This window comes from Salvelinus fontinalis, chromosome 35 (genome assembly GCF_029448725.1).
Source record: "Salvelinus fontinalis isolate EN_2023a chromosome 35, ASM2944872v1, whole genome shotgun sequence".
In the NCBI taxonomy this organism is placed as follows: Eukaryota; Metazoa; Chordata; class Actinopteri; order Salmoniformes; family Salmonidae; genus Salvelinus; species Salvelinus fontinalis.
In genome coordinates this window covers 2542006-2561718 of record NC_074699.1, presented here as the reverse complement: position 1 = coordinate 2561718, position 19713 = coordinate 2542006, and the positions used below count along the sequence as shown (strand labels likewise).

Below are 19713 nucleotides of genomic sequence, written 5' to 3'. Positions count from 1 at the left end.
AATAGAAAAAAATCTCCATTTATTTTAACATGGAAATTGCAACACTTTTATTACAGCAGAAAATATAAGCCTGTGATTGTGAGTCAAGGAGTAGGCTACATACTGTGAGTAGGATTTACGTAGGTGTATTGACTGCGATTAACCCCTTGTTCCACTTTAAGAGTGATATGCTTTACAACAACAAAAAACTCAGCATACAGTATTACCAGTGTTCTTGTAAATTCAACACCTTGCATGTGAAACAGCCATACTTTAGTAGTCAATAAGTTATCATTTAACAGGTTGATTATATTCTGGTCTGTTACAGTACATCTTTGTTTTTTGTGAAATGGCTTGGATGAGTGATATTAATATGTAACTTCATCTCAACATGATAATGGTAGTGCTCATTCAGCTATGAAAAGCGAGCTACTGTATACTAGGTCAGGTCCAAGGTTATATCAGTTACGTAAAATGAGCTCTGAGGATAGGAAGTATCAATAAATAGATATATTACATCAATGTCTGCCCGGATGTGGTGTTAGGGGCTGATACTGTACATAGTGCTCTCTGGATACCTGGGTATTTGCACATCCTCAGTACAAGTCGCCTAGAATCAGATTTTGGCATGCCATATTTTGAAGATATTTTTTATTTTCACACATTTTGTGTGTCAGTGTGTACATTTTCAAAATACACAGTATGTTCCTCACTGGCGCAATCTATAGCAGTTCACTTGACAAAAGCTATGTAAAAGTAAAACCACAATGGAGAAAAATACCTTTTGTACATAACTGAAGCAAAGTGGGTTGAATGGAAACAGGTGTGAAATTGAGTTGATATTTGTATTGTAACTACTTTAAATATAACATGTATAACAACTCTTGTATTCTCCTAAGATAATACAGCTGCACATATTCATAAAAATGACAAATGCAGTATATTACTTGATTAAACACTGCATGATTTTTTTTATACATCGTGTGTATAACTTTAGCTGCCGTTTTTAGACCCTGTGTAATAAGATAAACTTGAAACATGTAGTCCACTGTAATTCCATCACTGTTACAGTATATCTATGAATACTAATACTTGTCCTTTCAGTAGTACACAGGGCTCTTAAATCTCCTATCCATTCAATATTGGCTGGCCCTTAAGTTTCTGCTAGGTGCATTCTCTCGATTGCTTTCCAAGCATGTGAATACATCACTTTACAAATAAAATGACAGCTCTACTGTAGAAAAATTCACTGATATTTATCATACCATTACATACCATATACACAATAACACAGGCATTATCATATTTATTCTGTTCAGCTATAAAAACAGATCGTAGAGGTGGTTGAGTATAGGTACTGTAGGCAAAGTATTACATTGCATTGATGAGTTTCATTGAATATATAAAATGTGTTCATAATTGGTATTCTTTGGAAATTCAGTGATATTCAGTGACATTTCAGTTTGGTGTATGCTATTGTTGATATGTCATGGGATGCTGTGGGATAATTAATTACAGGTAATGGGATACTTTCCATATAAGTAGATAAATAGATTTAGGCTCTTAAATCCTGATCCAGGAAGGCAGTTGACTTGCCCCCCCCCCCCCCCCCCCCCCCCCCCCCCACCACCATCATTTGGGTATTTGGAAGGGCAAAGCGGACAGGTGGTTATCTTAGTCATACAGTGGGTGCCACATGGCGATCTGCTTACGGGGGTTATCTAGCATCTGCTGCCAGTGTTGGAGGCCAGTATTAGAGGCCTGTAAACCCAGCTGGCAGCAGCCCAGGGACTCCTGCTCAACAGGACCTGCCTGGTTCAACACCTCCAAGTCCAGACTGGATTTAGACAGCAGCTCGCGGGGAACCTCCAGCATCATCATCTCATTCCACACTGGGTTCATCTTGTGCTTGACCCGTCGCGTCTGCTTCTTCTTCTTCAGCTTGGTAGTCTGGTGCTTCAGGACCAGTTTCACAGACAGGTCTAGGAACAAGGAACAAGGCTTTCACTACAATGAAATCCACCAACAAATATTTGTCTATCTTAGCATACTCTATCGTCAACCTGTGGATGGACTATCCATTCATGGTTGTATGGTTTAATGAGCAGTTGTAGGCGTCATACAGTATGAGCTGCAATGGGTTATATTAATAAACAGGGTGTACCTATGGAGTCCTTCAGCTTGTCTGACTGTAGTCCTCTAGCCTTCATCACCACAACTCCCAGCCGGTTGGCTGCAGGTAGGTAACTTATAGACAGCAGGAGCTCTCCAGCTGACTGGACATCCTGCCGATTATAGTCAATTACACCAATTCACTGTGATTAGAACAGGTCACATGAAAACGTTTCCTCTGCGAATAATGTCAAAAACACACAGCGGAAAACTTCAACACATAGCAGACTTTAGTATACATAGGTTAGAACAAATATCAAAAAGCAATGTCCATTTATGAATAACAATAAGGTACGCCTGCCTGTTACCTTGACACCATCATTAACGGACACAAAGGTCTGATTCACTAGTAATCAAATGGACTGGATGAATGGCTGTGTGAGTCACCTCTGTGCCTCAGGAAGATTAGGATTCATTAGGCACAAATCCTTATAATCCCTGCTATTATGCTTCTGATGCTACTGGTGAATCTCATATTGATCTGAAATCGTGCCACTTTGGTAAATGGTCTTCCTGCGTTGGTTAGGGGCATTGCAACTCCTACAAAAACTGCAATATGTCCCAATATGTCACTTAACTAATTCAGAGACTCTTACAACCAGGAAAGTCTGTCGTAAAAGTAATATCATATAAACGTAATACGTGTGTAGGAGAGGCTTTACAGTCAACACGCCACCTTTTCTCAAACTGTTATCATGCACAGCCAAACTGTGTGGAGGGTTGATTAGTGAAAGTAATTGATATCTAGGGTCGTTGGTCATCCAGTAGTGCACATATGAGGAAGAGGTTCGTATTATGTTCCAACAGGCCACACAAAAAATAGGGAGCCCACTAATGGACAAAAAGTCAAGGATTATGCATTTGCCAATATGCAGTATAGACGAGGCATTATTGGCTTTTTAGGGGATGCTTGAAAATGACATGTTAACTACATCATTTTAACAGCACCAAAGAGCACAGTACAATTTTACAGCTTGAGCATCCCTTTATAGTCTGCGATCCATAGCAAGTAAACCCTTTAAAGTAGCGGCCTGACTCACTCTTTGATTTCCTGTGAGAAATAGATCAAATGAGTGGTAAGTAATCGATGCAAAGGGAATGGGGTAGTCTTGTTTTTTTGAATAGTGTTCTTCTCTAAGTCATAACTCTGTACATCTACATCCAAATCAACAGTTTCATGAAAATGTTTTTCTCTCTTTCAGTGGACGTCTAATAAATCAAATATCTTCTCTCTTTCTTCAGTGGAGTATCATAATGTGTAATCTCCTGAGGAGCTATAGCACAGTCTACTGCTGTGTGTCATCCCTGGCTTCTGTCAGCCCCATCTGCCCCTGTGTTCTCTTTATGCAGCTATGACCATTAAATAAAGAGCTGAAAAACTTCTCACTGTGTTCAATTAGAAATCATTTATAGCTATTCTTCCGCAGCGGTGTATCACTTGCGTCACAGCCTACATCATACAAACTCCCGCCTTCCCCTTCCTACATTTCTCAGCCTCCTCCTGTCCTCTCTAGCTCCTCTATCTGCTCTTTATCTTTGGCAAGACTTATTTCTCCCATGTCATCCTCGTATCTCTCTACGTCATCTCCCTCTCATGCATCATCCCTGTTTGTGATTCCTGGCAGGACTTCATGCTCTCTTGCGCATCCCAGAAGAAGGATAATCCCAAGGGTTTGTGATGACGTAGATTCTGATCTCCTGCCTAGCTTGGAGGCTTACGATGGAGCAGCCAGGAAAGACTGGAGAGCTGGCTGTTTTTTATTAAATCCCTATTTGCATTCAGGTGTCCTTGTAGCTGAAGCTTTGAAGAACAGCTTGTGGGTGGACAGAATGAGCTGTTCCGAAAGAAAATAGAAACAAGATCATATTGGGTTTTTTAACCTTGCAAATGGATCAGAGGCTGAATAAACTTGCAGTATACATTTTGTCTCTCTGTATGTGCTCAATCCTTTCAGACATTTCTATCAAAACGTCCAACAACAATCTCCCTTTCAACACTATATACAAATACTCCCTGTGTCACTGAGAATGAGGCGTGAAATGGATTTCCTTTCTCTATAGCAGCTTGAGTAGCTGTCCTTTTAACCTAAATCCTCTTTAGGTTAACATAAAGCCGGATGGTTATCGCTGTATCTTGAGGAGGCTTGACAGTGCTTGTTACAGGGTAGCCATACAGACAGGCAGACCAAACCTAGCTATTGAGATAAATGACTTTGGCCTTGAGTAAACATTATTTTGATCACAGTGCCTAGTATTCAGTTTCACCAGATCCACAGAACAGTTGTCCAGTTTGAGAGCTGGGATGGCTCAAGTCACTATCAGATCACCGAGGGGTAAGGGCTCTCGAAGGATGCCATGGCAACACCTTCTGACAGCCCAGAGAAGCACAGGTTAGACATAGTTAGTGGAAACACACAAAATATCACAGTGACTCAGCCAATACATCTCACCCCAATTCAGAATCCCTCATAATATCACACAATCTTCAAAAGAAGATAAACAGTTACAGTACTCCTCATTACTCAAACTATATCTATGATGGTCTCAAAGAGGAACACAGTCCTATACAATTAAATTTACAAAAATATAATAATATTAAAAGGGGAACTGCACCCGCTGATTTGGCTCCTTTTATGGCTCACTACGGCCTTCTGGGAGAGAGGAAAGGAGGAGCTGGGATCCTTTGAGAGGTTCATGGCTCTGTTCAAGGCAGTCTTCGACCATCCTCCCAGAGGGCAGAGAGGGAGGGGAGATACTTCTCCAACAGGGTTCCCAGACCTCTGCGGAGTATGCCCTCACCTTCCCGACTGTGGCAGCCTCCAGCGGATGGAATGAGCCGGAGCACCGCACTCTTTTCCGGTGAGGATTGCGCAAAGAGGTCCAGACGGAGTTGGCGTATCGAGATGACAACCTATCCTTGGACGCACTCATCGCGATGGCCATCCGTCTGGATAACCTTCTTCTGGAGCACCGGCACCTACCTCTCTCCTCGCCCTCCTGCTTTGGCTGTCCTGAGGCAGAGCCTGAACCCATGCAGGTAGGGGCCACACGCCTTTCCACGGAAGAGCGGCGTCGCCGGAGACAGCTGGGGCTCTGTCTCTATTGTGGCCAGGAGGGGCACCAGCTTCAGTGGTGTCCTGTGCGTCCCAACCCGGGGTCTACTATGGCAGAGGGGCGGCCCTGTATGCGCACAAACCAATCTCCCCGGCACACTCCAGCAGGGAAACTACTTCCCCTTCCTGTGCCTCAGCGGCCTTGGTCCCATCTGTCCATAGACTTTGTTATTGACCTCCCCCCCATCTGATGGTTATTGTGGACAGATTTTCCAAATCCTGCCGTTTTATCCCTCTCTCTGGTCTCCTTACCGCTCTCCAGGTGGCAGAGGCACTGTTCCAGCAGGTCTTCCGGAACTATGGCCTTCCATAGGACATCGTCTCTGACCGTGGCTTCCAATTCACATCACGGGTATGGAGAGCCTTCATGGAGAAGCTGGAGGCCATGGCCAGCCTCGCATTCGGGTACCGGCCTCAGTCCAACCGGCAGGTGGAGAGTACCAACCAGGTGTAACGGATGTGAAATAGCTAGCTAGTTAGCGGGTACGCGCTAATAGCGTTTCAATCAGTTACGCCACTTGCTCTGAAACCTAGAAGTAGTGGTTCCCCTTGCAGAGGGCTTTTGTGGAGCGATGGGTAACGACGCTTCGTGGGTGGCTGTTGTTGATGTGTGCAGAGGGTCCCTGGTTCGCACCCGTGTCGGGGCGAGGGACGGTCTAAGGTTATACTGTTACATTGATGCTGTTGACCCGGATCACTGGTTGCGGCGGAAAAGGAGGAGGTTGAAAGGGGGGTGAGTGTAACGGATGTGAAATGGCTAGCTAGTTAGCGGGTACGCGCTAATAGCGTTTCAATCAGTTATGTCACTTGCTCTGAAACCTAGAAGCCGCGGCTTTTGTGGAGCGATGGGTAACAACGCTTCGTGGGTGACTGTTGTTGATGTGTGCAGAGGGTCCCTGGTTCGCGCCCGTGTCGGGGCGAGGGGACGGACGTAAAGTTATACTGTTACACAGGAGCTGGGGAGGTTCTTCAGGAGTCACTGCCAGGGGGAGTGGGCCCGGTTCCTTCCCTGGGCGGAGTACGCCCAGAACTCAGTCTGTCACTCCTCCACCCGGCTGACTCCCTTCTAGTGCGTCCTGGGTTATCAGCACGCCCTGCCTCTGTGGACTCCGAGCCAGACCAAGGCCCCTGCAGTGGTCGAGTGGTTCCAGTGTGCCATCCACTGTCAGAAGGATTAGGCAGACCGCCGTCCTGGTGATCGCGTCTGGCTGTTCACCAGGAACTTCCTACTCCACCTGCTCTGCAGGAAGCTGAGCCCCCGGTTTGTGGGTCCCTTCAAGGTTCTCCGGAGGATCAATGAGGTAACTTACCCCACCAACTACCGGATCTCACCCTCTTTTCATGTTTCCCTCCTCAGGCCGGTGGCTCCTGGTCTCCTGGCTGATGCCGTCCCCCTCGACACCCCTGCGTCTACCATGGACATCTATGGGACCCCTGTCTATGATGGCGGCGGGGGGTACTGTCATGCCTACTCCCGCTCACCCTCTCCAATGATTGACATCACCAGTCTACTAACCACAGGCCCTGGTAACTATTATTACGCACTCCTGGACTTCATCATCACCTTGATTACCTTCCCTTTATTTAGCCCTCGGTAGCCTCAGTCATCAGGCAGTATTGGTTTGATTTGATTCACGTTCTGTACACTTCTCCTGTTTTATTTATCTGTATTTATCATTATTAAACTCACCTTCTGCACCTGCTTCCTGACTCTCGGCGTATTCGTGACACTCCTCAAGAAATGCCTGCAGCTATGACAGAAAACAAACTTGAGTTGGCTTGGGGGTGTGGTTTGATGTGGGTGTTTCTTGGGTGTCCTAGCCACCACCAAGACACAACCATCTGTCAGAACCTTGCCCGCAGCTGTTTCCTCCCACTCAATCGCAACAAACCTCCTGGAGGTTGAGTTTAATAACTACAGATGCATGATGAGATGCCGGAGAAAACTTTGAATAGGTCAGTAGCCTACAGAGTAATAACAAGAAGAATGCAATTGCTGAATGTATGTATACATTTTAAACTAAGTGTTTTGGTAACGTTTAAATGTAGCACAAGGTCCATGTAGAATAAACAACCCTTTACATAATACCGTAGAAGCCGTGTTCTGCTAACATAACAATGAGCACCTTTCATCTTTCATTGTCATTCCCAGTCGATACAGATACTCTGCCTATCAGCATTTTGTCAAGTGGTAATGGGGCTACCTTGGCAAACATGTCAGTGGTCATACCTTCCTGTGTAAAATCCCTGAGTTCCCTGATCAGATGCAGAATACACAGGGTTTCTCCCTCCCCATATTGACTGATACCATTCAATTCAATAATAAAAAAAGACAATACAAGTAAAAGTTGTTTCTAGTCAAATGTTTATGCAGAGTGCAAGATCTCTCTCCATTCAGAGACATCCGTATCAAGCCCATCTGTTAGTCTGGACTTCATCCCATCATCTTGCAAGTCTTCGTGTGCTGGCTCCATTCATGTTTCTGTGAACACATATGCACATAGTCACTGTCATATTACCAATGGCAGTTAGGATAGGTAATATCTGACACACAAACAAGTGTTATGTTGGAGTTTGAACAAGTCAGACTAGACCTACCTAATTCTGTTCTCCCTATCAATAACCGTTGGTGAGCAGGCAAGAGGTGAGGCTGGAGGTGAGGTCTTTGCCAGAGCCCCTTTGATAGGCATAGCAGCGTAGATCAGCTCCTGGCCCCTCAAAGATACTGGTCGGTCACACACACAGAGCACCGATTATGATTAGCCTGGTGGAACCAACCTGATCGTTGCCGATCATCATTCTATTTCACTTCAGATCAAGCTTGTTCCACCAAGCTAGCTTATGCCCCGGACATTATATGCATCTAAAAAGTAGAAGAAAAGCAACAAGTAATGTCAGTTTACAACAATTATGTTTCACAATTGGGTTATCAAATGTATCAAAGTAACAAAGTGGGTTACCTTCTGTATTTGTACAAAATGATGAGCCTGTGAAAGCTGTTGCCGCAGACAGGTGAAGGTTGCTGGCCGGATACTTGCCATAGGAATCCTCACATCAAGGGCAAGTCTGCATGATGCTGATGAGGGCCCTCTTGCTGGTCTCTATGCTGCATGTTTGGCTGCAAACTAGACATCTCTCGAACAACAATATGTATTTGTGGCCTACCTAGACACTAACTTAAGAGTGGCATGGAAATATGATTACATCGCTAAAGTAACCAAATAATTTGTATGATACAACTTTGCCATAGTATGATGTCGTCAAATTTACTTTAGAGAGATGGCAATGTTGCCATTACTGTTACTAGCAAAGTTTGTAAAGCACTGCTAATGTTAGCTAACTAAAATACGGTGGTCCCCTCAATCTTAGTTAGCTGGCGAATTTTATACTGCATCTAAAGTCAATCTGGAAACATCACAGTCATGACAAAAGGCTTCCCTACTAATTATTTGCCTTCTTTTGAAATGTTATCGTGTCTCCATGCCAAATCTGAGTTGTATTTAGGTAGGCTAAAGTTAGCCAGCTAGCTAGCTAACGTCAGCTATGTTAGCGATGATAGTGATAATGATTATCAATTTACATAACCAGATACATAACCAGCAGTCTATGGTCTAGCTACCGGTATACTCATCTCCACTGGGGACCAACAAACTCCAACCACCTATTCCGCATGACAGGGTCCTTCGGCAGGGCATGCAAACCATAGTTGTTGGCTATGCTTCTTGCTGGACGCATGCATTGCATGGTCAATCCATATAGATATTTTCAGTCTCAAACGGCCGTGATCCTTTGAACATGTTGGCTGGGGGTGATGAAACAACGGAGCCCCATTTAAAGAAGGGAATCGAAGTGAGAGGAGTGGCGATTTGCATGTGGAGCTTGGCAAAACGGGGCATGATTTGTTGACATAATTATAATCCAAACCCAACCTTCAACTCCAAACTGACTTTATGACCAAAATGACCCTATTTAGACTTTGTAGTCAATTTTGACAACATAATAAATGTTCTGTCAATAGGCCATTTTCAAAAGGATTAGTTCATTTTTAGACGCAGTTGCTCTTTAACTTTGCGGCCAATGCTGTCTACTATATATCAATGGTAAGAACAGGGTAGCCTACCTGTTTTGGTGCCTGAAGGTCGACCCAGCAGTCTGCGTTGGACATCATGCCCACATCAACCAGCTTGAACCTCATGTCGCCCAGGTTGGTGTTCTGAGAGAACTGGTCACAACCGTGAAGGGAGAGAGCCACTTCGCCCTCCACCTCATACCCCCCTGGCAGGGAGAACACCAGGCCTTCCTCCCAGCGGGTGTGGCTGGTCAGGCGTCGCGACGAAGTCTGAGCCTCCCTCTGTCCTGCTGCTAAGGTCAGGACTCCGGCCACATAGCCCTCACAGCCCGACCCCACACTCAAATGCTCCGCTACAGAGGAAGACAGAGAGGGAAGGAAGGCAACAGAGAGAGGGGGAGTGAACGCTGAGAATAGCAGTCTATTGATGTAGTTTTAATTACATTTTTACATTTTACATTTTAGTAATTTAGCAAATGCTAAATTATTCTAATCCAGAGCGATTTACAGTTAGTGCATTCATCTTAAGATAGCTAGATGGGATAACCACATATTAGTGAGTATATTTTTCCCCAATAAAGTAGCTTTTAGCAAAGTCAGAGCTCGTAAGGGGGGGGGAGTAAAGTGTGAGTGTCTGTTCACAAAAGGCATTCTTTAGGGGGGGGGGGGATTATTTAAGATACTCTTAGAAGAGGATCGGGTTTAAAATGTTTTCAGAAGATGGGCAAGGACTCTGCTGTCCTAGCTTCAGGGGGAAGCTGGTTCCACAATTGGGGTGCCAGGACAGAGAAGAGCTGGGCTGACCGGAAGCTGCCCTCCCGTAGGGGTGGGAGGGCCAAGAGAACAGAGGTGGCAGAACGAAGTGCTCGCGTTGGGGGTGTAGGGCTTGAGCATAGCCTGAAGGTAGAGGGGGGGCAGTTCTTCTTGCTGCTCCGTAGGCAAGTACCATGGTCTTGTAGCAGACGCGAGCTTTGACTCGAAGCCAGTGGAGTGTGCGGAGGAGAGAATCTCATTAGCTGTTCCCAATTCCATATTTATGAAATAAGCATATATGACAAAGGTCTGCAAAATATCTTATTATGTAGAATTCACTGAAGTTAGAACTTTATAGGCTATGTATTTATAAGGAGAGAATGCGTATGCCTAGTAGATGTGTTTATGATAAACAATGCAGAAGCACTTTGCAGACCCGGCATAGGTCTCTCCCAGCAGTTTCTCTAACAGCAAAGCAGACGGTACGCCTTGAATAAAAATAGTAATTAATGAAGCTAAGGGCTTGGATATAATGATATATAATTGAGCACTCGGCAGGTGATAAACAAACCAAAGAGGCAGGACTCGCAGATAGCTGGCCTGCAGAGAACCTGTGTCCTCCGTTAGCATATCTCAACAGGCGTATGATGCTGGTATGAACAGTGTGACAGCTTGCACCCCGACCCCACCACCAACAAACACCCACCCAACCTCCCGCGAGGCAAAGTAGATGCATTGCTGACCTTTTCATTGGGTGACGCATCAGCATCTACAGTCGCTAAGCATCGACATACGGGGACCAGCCAACAGAGTGCCAACACAAAGGCGTCCAAGCCTCTCAACCCCTTATCAAATCACCCACAGTCTTATGAAGGGGAAGGCCGGTGGATTGCTTTGTCTCACCACAAATGAAATCAATTATTTTGTAGATGGAGAACATAAAAGAAGCAAGGTAGAATATTGAAATAGATTAAGCCAGTGTGACAGTGTTGGTGCGTCATCACTTTGCCACTCTATTGGCTTCGGAATATTGCTCCACAAGACACGATGCACTGAGGGGATTGAGTTGTGAGGTCTCCATTTACAATTTCAATCTATTTGTCACTCTTGATTGACTGTTGCCTCACATTTATTTATTCTATTTGCAGACAACTGCCTCTTAGTTTTTCCCTTTATCCTTGTTTTCATTTGCAGAAGACATCTGCTTGTTGACCTCTTTTGATAATGTTAATAAATGAGGTTTGACAGAAAGAAATGCACTGTCATGGAAGTACTTAAATACAGTTGAAGTCGGAAGTTTACATACACCTTAGCCAAATACATTTCAAATCAGTTTTTCACAATTCCTGACATTTAATCCCAGTAAAAATTCCCTGTCTTGGGTCAGTTAGGATCACCACTTTATTTTAAGAATGTGAAATGTCAGAATAATAGTAGAGAGAATGATTTATTTCAGATTTGATTTCTTTCTTCACATTCCTAGTGGGTCAGAAGTTTACATACACACAATTAGTATTTGGTAGCATTGCCTTTAAATTGTTTAACCTGGGTCAAACGTTTCAGGTAGCCTTCCACAAGCTTCCCACAATAAGTTGGGTGAATTTTGGCCCATTCCTCCTGACAGAGCTGGTGTAACTGAGTCAGGTTTGTAGGCCTCCTTGCTCGCACACGCTTTTTCAGTTCTGCCCACACATTTTTGATAGGATTGAGGTCAGGGCTTTGTGATGGTCACTCCAATTCCTTGACTTTGTTGTCCTTAAGCCATTTTGCCACAACTTTGGAAGTACGTTTGGGGTAATTGTCCATTTGGAAGACCTATTTGCGACCAAGCATTAACTTCCTGACTGATGTCTTGAGACGTTGATTCAAAACATTTACATAATTGTCCTTCCTCATGATGCCATCTATTTTGTGAAGTGCACCAGTCCCTCCTGCAGCAAAGCACCCCCACAACATGATGCTTCCACCCCCGTGCTTCACGGTTGGGATGGTGTTCTTCGGCTTGCAAGCCTCCCCCTTTTTCCTCCAAACATAATGATGGTCATTATGGCCAAACAGTTCTATTTTTGTTTCATCAGACCAGAGGACATTTCTCCAACAAGTACGATATTTGTCCCCATGTACAGTTGCAAACCGTAGTCTGTCTTTTTTATGGCGGTTTTGGAGCCGTGGCTTCTTCCTTGCTGAGCGGCCTTTCAGGTTATGTCGATATAGGACTGGTTTTACTGTGGATATAGATACTTTTGTACCTGTTTCCTCCAGCATCTTCACAAGGTCCTTTGCTGTTGTTCTGGGATTGATTTGCCCTTTTCGCACCAAAGTATTTTACTCTCTAGGAGACAGAATGCGGCTCCTTCCTGAGTGGTATGACGGCTCCGTGGTCCCGTGGTGTTTATACTTGCGTACTATTGTTTGTACAGATGAATGTGGTACCTTCAGGCATTTGGAAATTGCTCCCAAGGATGAACCAGATTTGTGGAGGTCTACAATTATTGTGGAGGTCTTCGCTGATTCTATTGATTTTCCCATGATGCCAAGCAAAGAAGCACTGAGTTTGAAGGTAGGCACAAAGTAGATGTCCTAACCGACTTGCAAATTTTTTTTTTATATATATATTTTTTTTTTTTTTTATTTTACCCCCTTTTCTCCCCAATTTTCTTGGTATACAATCGCTAGTAATTACTATCTTGTCTCATCGCTACAACTCCCGTACGGGCTCGGGAGAGACGAAGGTCGAAAGCCACGCGTCCTCCGAAGCACAACCCAACCAAGCCGCATTGCTTCTTAACACAGCGCGCCTCCAACCCGGAAGCCAGCCGCACCAATGTGTCGGAGGAAACACCGTGCACCTGGCCCCCTTGGTTAGCTCGCACTGCGCCCAGCCCGCCACAGGAGTCGCTGGAGCGCGATGAGACAAAGATATCCCTACCGGCCAAACCCTCCCTAACCCGGACGACGCTATGCCAATTGTGCGTCGCCCCACGGACCTCCCGGTCGCGGCCGGCTGCGACAGAGCCTGGACGCGAACCCAGAGACTCTGGTGGCGCAGCTAGCACTGCGATGCAGTGCCCTAGACCACTGCGCCACCCGGGAAGCCCTAAAACTTTAGTTTGTTAACAAGAAATTTGTGGAGTGGATGAAAAACAGGTTTTAATGACTCCAATCTAAGTGTATGTAAACTTCCGACTTCAACTGTATGTTTAATAGGGTCAACATCTAGGGTCAACATCATGGTTAGTGATACCTCACCCTTCATAATTTCCACGAAGTGGACATACTGGCAGATCATACTGTTGAGATTGTTGCCTTACCTTCTATCACGGTGATGTGTAGCTCATTCTGGTCGGTATAATAGGTGAGAGAGAAATGCAGTTTAGGGTGGAGGATGGAGCTGCTTGTTGTCATCCCATTGGTTAGATCCCTTGCACACAGGGTTTTGTCCTTTGAGTCTGGGAAAGGAGACGGGGTTAGGGCTGGTCAATTCCTTGGTAACGGTATTGCGCTGAGACTTTTCACTTAAAATGTATGCCAAACAAAAACCATTGATTTCAAAGTTCAACAAACCACACAACTCCATGCACAAGGACTACTTTTAACAATTTACACTGAACATTTTACAAAACACATTTACTGGAAGAAATATGCAGATGCAAAGTTTGGTAACAGAATCTTGGTAAAATCTCCCTCAGTTGTTTTATGTGTCCACGTTTTCCAAAAACTCTGTTAAATATGTGCTCCGAATTAAGACTTAACAATGTCTGCAGAAAGAATGGGGTGTCAGTTATGACATGACACATTGACTTTGAAAAAAAATATTTATTTTGGTTATTGAACTACAGTAAGTAAAGTGGATTTACACCCGTTAACGGAATTGAGTTAACGGAATTTATTCATGGGTCCGTGATCTGTACTACACAGAAATGCATAATTATGGATTTCAATGTCATTCTCTTCATGGTGATGTATCCTAAATAGGTACACAAAGGTATAAATATGCAATATCCTCCTTTACATATTTGGTTGCTACACAATGGCTATTATTTTAATGAGCTCTGTCCCCAAACAAGACCAAATTTGTTTGGTCCAGACGAGACCAAATCTGAACCAATCATAGACGTCTATGTTCCACAGGTTTGGACATCGAAGTGCAGCACAGTAGAGTAGAGTTCAGTACAGTATAGTTCAGTACAGTACATTACAGTACAATATAGTTCAGTACAGTACAGTATAGTGCAGTAGACTTCAGTACAGTACAATACAGTACATTATAGTGTGCTCTACTCTAGTGTGCTCTACTATGTACTGAACTCTACCCCAGTACTGTTCTGAACTATACTCTACTTTTCCTTGCTGTACTGTACTCTACTCTACTGTAATGTACTGTACTTTCCAAACTTGTGAACCCAGCTGTGGTTTGTGACTACCATGATTTCCCATTGTAGCCAATTCAATTGCAGAAATCACGTTACCGATGTTTCGGAAATTACATTATCGATTTGGTCACAGAATTTCAAGTTTTAATCACTTAATAATTCATAAACAAAATTGGTATCAGTAAAAACACCATAACTAATTGATAGGTCTACCTTTACTTGTTACCTTAACTTGTAATTTCTCTCCCTCTCATGAGGGAGAGAAATTAAAAAATATCTTAAAGATGTATGGGTTTTTGGTAACGGAATTTCAAGGCACAAGGCAACTTACAGATAGCAGAAACATTTCACAAAACTAAATATCAGTGTTGATATTAGTTGGCAGGGATCTTTACTTCAACATTATTGTGTTTTGATTGATTTATACTTCCTTTTCAGACTATTTCTGTTAGATGTTTTCTAAGACCCCTTTTCCATCTGTTTGACCAGAAATCGAAGTCTTTGCTTATTCCAAATTGTGAATATACATTTTAATTTCTCTAAAATATCTTAGCTTTCATTTGACACCCAATTGATATGCTCCTATGAACTTAACAGGTTGGTGCTCATGGGTCCTTTTATATTGTCACGATCGTCTAAGGTGGAAACAGCGGACCAAAGCGCAGCGTGGTAAGCGTACATACTTCTTTATTTTAAGATGTCGCCAACTTAACAATAAACATCAAAACGAAAATACATGCCGCCAACGTAGTGCTCACAGGCAACTATACATGGACAACTACCCACAAATACAGGTGGGAAAAGGCTACCTAAGTATGGTTCTCAATGTCAACCCAAATCACACCCTGACCAAACCAAATTAGAGACATAAAAAGCTCTCTAAGGTCAGGGCGTGACATATATGGAAATTACTGGCTGTTTTTCTTCCTGGGGACATTGAATGGTAAATGTGTGCATCAACTAAACCATGAAAATCAGTGCATCTTACATTTATTTGTATTTTTTTTTAGAAACAATTATTTGAGAAACTATGTATAGCCAAACTGGCTATTACTGTAAGGCAACTGCATTCAGGTGTAAGAAAGCACCAAGAATAGCAGTAGGAAGCTCTTAGCCTTCTGGGACCAGTCCTATCCATCATGCATTAGGTTCCATTGACTGGACACATCAATAACACTAAGTGGATGAGTGTAGGGACTAGGGAGGGAAGAAGGGAAAGTGGGGCAAAGCCTTTGATCACAATGCTCTGGCAGGAGGAGAGGTGGGTTTATTTGTATTTATTTATTTTTACTTAACCTTTATTTAACTAGACAAGTCAGTTAAGAACAACTTCTTATTTACAATGACGGCCTACCCCGACCAAACCCTAACCCGGACGACGCTGGGCCAACTGTGTGCCGCCCTATGGGGCTCCCAATCATGGCGGGTTGTGATACAGCCTGGAATCTAACCAGCGTCTGTAGTGACGTCTCTAGCACTGAGATGCAGTGCCTTAGACTGCTGAACCACTTGGGAGCCCAATAGAGATAAGTAACTCAAACACAATTATCTAGACTGGGTGAGTGGTAACTCTAATACAATAGTAGGAAGTGATTGACTACAGTAATTAACAACTAAATTTGTTTCTGCCAAGAAACTGCCAAGATTGTTTTCCGGATTTACAGAGAAAAAGTGGTTTCAATCTAGGTCCAAAAATTCACATGTAAAATTTCACCTGAAAAATGTTGAATCGAAATAACTGAAGAGTATAACACATTGTATAACATGATGAAGGCATAGTAGCTATGAAAAGAATAGGAAACGATAAAGGGATTTATCTTGTTTAATTCAGGGTGTATGTTATTGGTTGGAGTTTACCTTGTCTGAGGATCGTGAACGTGTCAGAGCTGTCAGTTGCTTGGTTACCAGCATCAGGCTCAGTCGAGGGTCCCTCGGGAGAGGGCTCACCCCCCTTCTCTGAGGGATGATCAGGGTAGCTGATGACCTCAGATGAGGTCACAGACGGTTTGGGCTTGTATATTTTGGGAAATTTCAACAATGTCCTTGGTTGGATGGGCTCTGTGGATTTTTCCACACTGAACTAGAGGAGGAAGAGATGGTTAAACACAGGCTAATAATACTGTGCTATGATACAAGGTGTGGTGAGAAATCACAGCTAGTTTGTAGACTGCTTTCATGAAGATTTAGTGTTGGTCGTGCAGTTCAAAGACAGCAAGCCTGCTGTATGCAACCAATCCCAGAGGGGTTCATTACGGCCATAGCAGTCCATTATGACTGCAGTCTGGCAATTCACAGGAAAACATGGAACACCAATTTACAGTGAATGCAACACTCTGACAGTCAGCTAAAGGTGGGCCATTCAGATGGGTGAGTTATGGTTGAGAATTTCCATCCATTCTCCTGGGCATGCATCATTACTCTCCCAAATCAAACTCTAAATGATAACATTGACTGGTAACTGGAAGCTATTATATTAAAGTATAGAACTTTATTTATGCTTGTGGAATAAATTGCACATTGTTAAGTTACATTGCATAATGGGATATAAACAATTCAGAGGAGAACTAAATCTCTCCACCCAGCAAGTGTTTTTTCACCTCCTTAGCAGCACATTTGAAGTATTGCAAAAAGCAAGCTGACTGGAACGTGGTGTCCCCCTGGAGCATGCATCATGTGTGAGGGCTTGTGTAAGCTGAGGAAAAGAAGGCTGTGTGCATAGACTTGACGTAACATAGTAAATGTACATCTGGGACGATCAAATTAGTATGATATGTTACGTTTGGTATGGTTACATAAGACAAAGGTTAAAGGGTTAATACAAACGTCTAGTAACCCAAAGGTTGCGTGTTTGAATCTCATCACGGACAACTTCTGCATTTTAGCTAATTAGCAACTGCATAGCATGTTAGCTTAACTTTAACCCTTTCACCTGACTCCGAACCTTAACCCTTACAATCCTTTAACCTAACTCCTAACCCTAACCTCAACCCTAACCCCTAGCCTAGCTATCGTTAGCCACCTAGCTAACGTTAGCCACAACAAATTGTAATTCTTAACATATCATACGAAATGGATGATCGACATCCAGAAATGAATACATACCAAACGAAACTTAACATATCATACTAATTGGAGTGTCCCAGATTTACATTTACTATATTAAGTCTACGCCTGAGTCCAAGTTGTAGCGTGAGCTGCAGGGGTATCCTGCTCCTCCCCAAATTACACTGACACAGATGTGCAGGGAACCTATGCATTCTTTATTAGGCTAGTCCTAGCAGTTTTTTTCCGCTTTGAAAGATTCTGAATCACTCATCACCTCGTCACAAACTCATCGGATTGGTGGGTGCGAACATGCGTGTGTCTTTTTAAAATTATTATCTGCTTCTAACACCATTATTTAGCCATCTTCAAATGAGACCCATATTCAGGAACACTACACAGCCCATTAGGCCATAGGAATTTCAATTAAACACACTGTAGTTCTTCAAAGTGGTTGCTGAGGTGTTAAGTCTGCTTCAAAGCTGTGGGATCTCACTCTATGACTAATCACTCAAGGTCAAATGTGGACATACGTGCAACACCTTGTGCTTGGCTCAGAGAGAGGATGGGTGGGTTCACTGTAAAGGGGACTGCAACAGACAATCAACCTTTGTGAGCAGAACTGTGACACAATGCCACAAGCCAAGTCACAGGTTAAGCCTCCTGCAGCCCAAAGGAACAAGAATAGAGTGCTATACTAACTGTACTCCAGTGCCTATGACAGTAAAAAGACTAAAACAAATGGTCATCAGAGGAGCCAATTGAAGGGCTCTATCTTAATTAACGCAGTCCTTTATTGTAATGTAACCCCTATCTGATGTTTGTTTTTTTACTTCTGCATTTCCTGTGTTACAATCTTAATATCAGTTAAGGGAGATATCAAAGGCTGTCATAAGCAGATATTTGGAATCATCTTAGCCCACCAACTTCTCTGTTCAAAAATCAAAAGAGTAGTTGTTGTGTCAGTGTATTAAACAACTGTAGCTAGCTATATTATTTACCAGGAGAAACTGTAGTTGCTCAAAGTAAGTTAGTTACCACTCAGAGTAGTTACCACTCAGTGAAACTGTAGTTGCTCAAATCAAACAGACAGGACAAAGCTTTTTGCACTACAATTATAGATCACGTATGAGATAAAAAAAAAAACAGCTCCACACGTGATATGACATTTAGTGAATGTTACCACTTCAATAACCATGGCATTCACTCCAGTCCCACGCCACATAAACCTAGTGACACAGATTCACCAAGTCCCCTGCGGTGCTGGTAGTTACCCTCCCAGGAAAGTAAGCTCATTAAGATCTGAGTCTATGACCAAGTACTGTAGCCTGGGCAGCTCACCTGCTCTGAGGAGTGCAGAACACTGGGTTTAGCCTTCTCTGGGTCTGCATCTTCACCACTTTCCGGCTTGCCTTTCTTACAGGACCTGCAGATCAGTGAGAGCCCACAGAGAGTGAGGATGCCTGACGCAATGCCCAGCGTAGCACCAAGGACAGCAGCTGTGGTGAAAATCATGCTGGTCAACAAGGGCAACACAGGAAAAAATAAAAAGGAAGAAGAAAGGAAGCTAAAAATGTCCAAGTTACTCTTCAGGCAGCATTACAAATCAAGATGCTGATTGGTTAGTCTTCAGCAAATGTCCCACAAAAATAGGATGCTTTTTCAGGAGACAGGCTACACTTCATTTGGGTACCAGCAGTTGGTTGCAAGCACTTTCAGTATGCAGTTCCCTCATCCAGAGACAGAGGGAGAATGTTCCTGTCTGCAGAAGAGAATAGCGTGAGAGAGCGGTAGTCCGCATTGTCTACTTGCATATATTCAGTGAGAGGAGGGATGGGTTAAGGACAAAGGGAAAGAAAGGAGTGGGAGGGTACAGGCTGGCTGTCTGGTTAGCTGGTTAGGACAGAATATGTCTGTTTCGTGTATTATGTCTGTTTCATTTATGCTTACCTTCCCTGTCTCTCTTTTGCTCTTTATCTCTACGTTTCTCTCTCTCTTCCTTCCTTCTCTTCCCCACAACCACTTTCCTGTTTCCCTCAGACACGTCCATGTCTGACATCTGAAAAAAATTCTGCTCCCCAGAATAACATATATATTTTTTTTTACACAACAACAGAAAGTTAAAAAAAAATAGACTGATCTCATTCCCCTTCTCTCAATGCACTATCCCCATTATGCTGTTCAGCCAGGAGAATGTGCACCACCACAATAT

General features: G+C 43.5%; 1 protein-coding gene across 1 annotated transcript; it reads right to left on the bottom strand.

Annotated features, from left to right (window-relative positions):
• Positions 1-1593: 1593 nt before the first annotated feature.
• Positions 1594-19382, bottom strand: LOC129834217 (synaptotagmin-13-like). The gene is made up of 6 exons (XM_055898964.1): positions 18843-19382; positions 16317-16539; positions 13398-13535; positions 9385-9686; positions 2144-2264; positions 1594-1961 (listed from the first exon to the last, which is right to left on the bottom strand). The coding sequence occupies exons 1-6, from the start codon at positions 19014-19016 to the stop codon at positions 1654-1656; spliced, it is 1266 nt and encodes a 421-aa protein (XP_055754939.1). The 5' UTR covers positions 19017-19382; the 3' UTR covers positions 1594-1653.
• Positions 19383-19713: the final 331 nt, after the last annotated feature.

Bases quoted from the DNA above. Each gene is read 5' to 3' on its own strand.
- LOC129834217 (XM_055898964.1), bottom strand. From the start codon at position 19,016: ATGATTTTCACCACAGCTGCTGTCCTTGGTGCTACGCTGGGCATTGCG. The intron at 16,540-18,842 runs GTGAGCTGCCCA...TTCCTCCTCTAG, and splicing joins TTCTGCACTCCTCAGAGCAG to TTCAGTGTGGAAAAATCCAC. The intron at 9,687-13,397 runs GTAAGGCAACAA...CTTCCTCTGTAG, and splicing joins ACACATCACCGTGATAGAAG to CGGAGCATTTGAGTGTGGGG.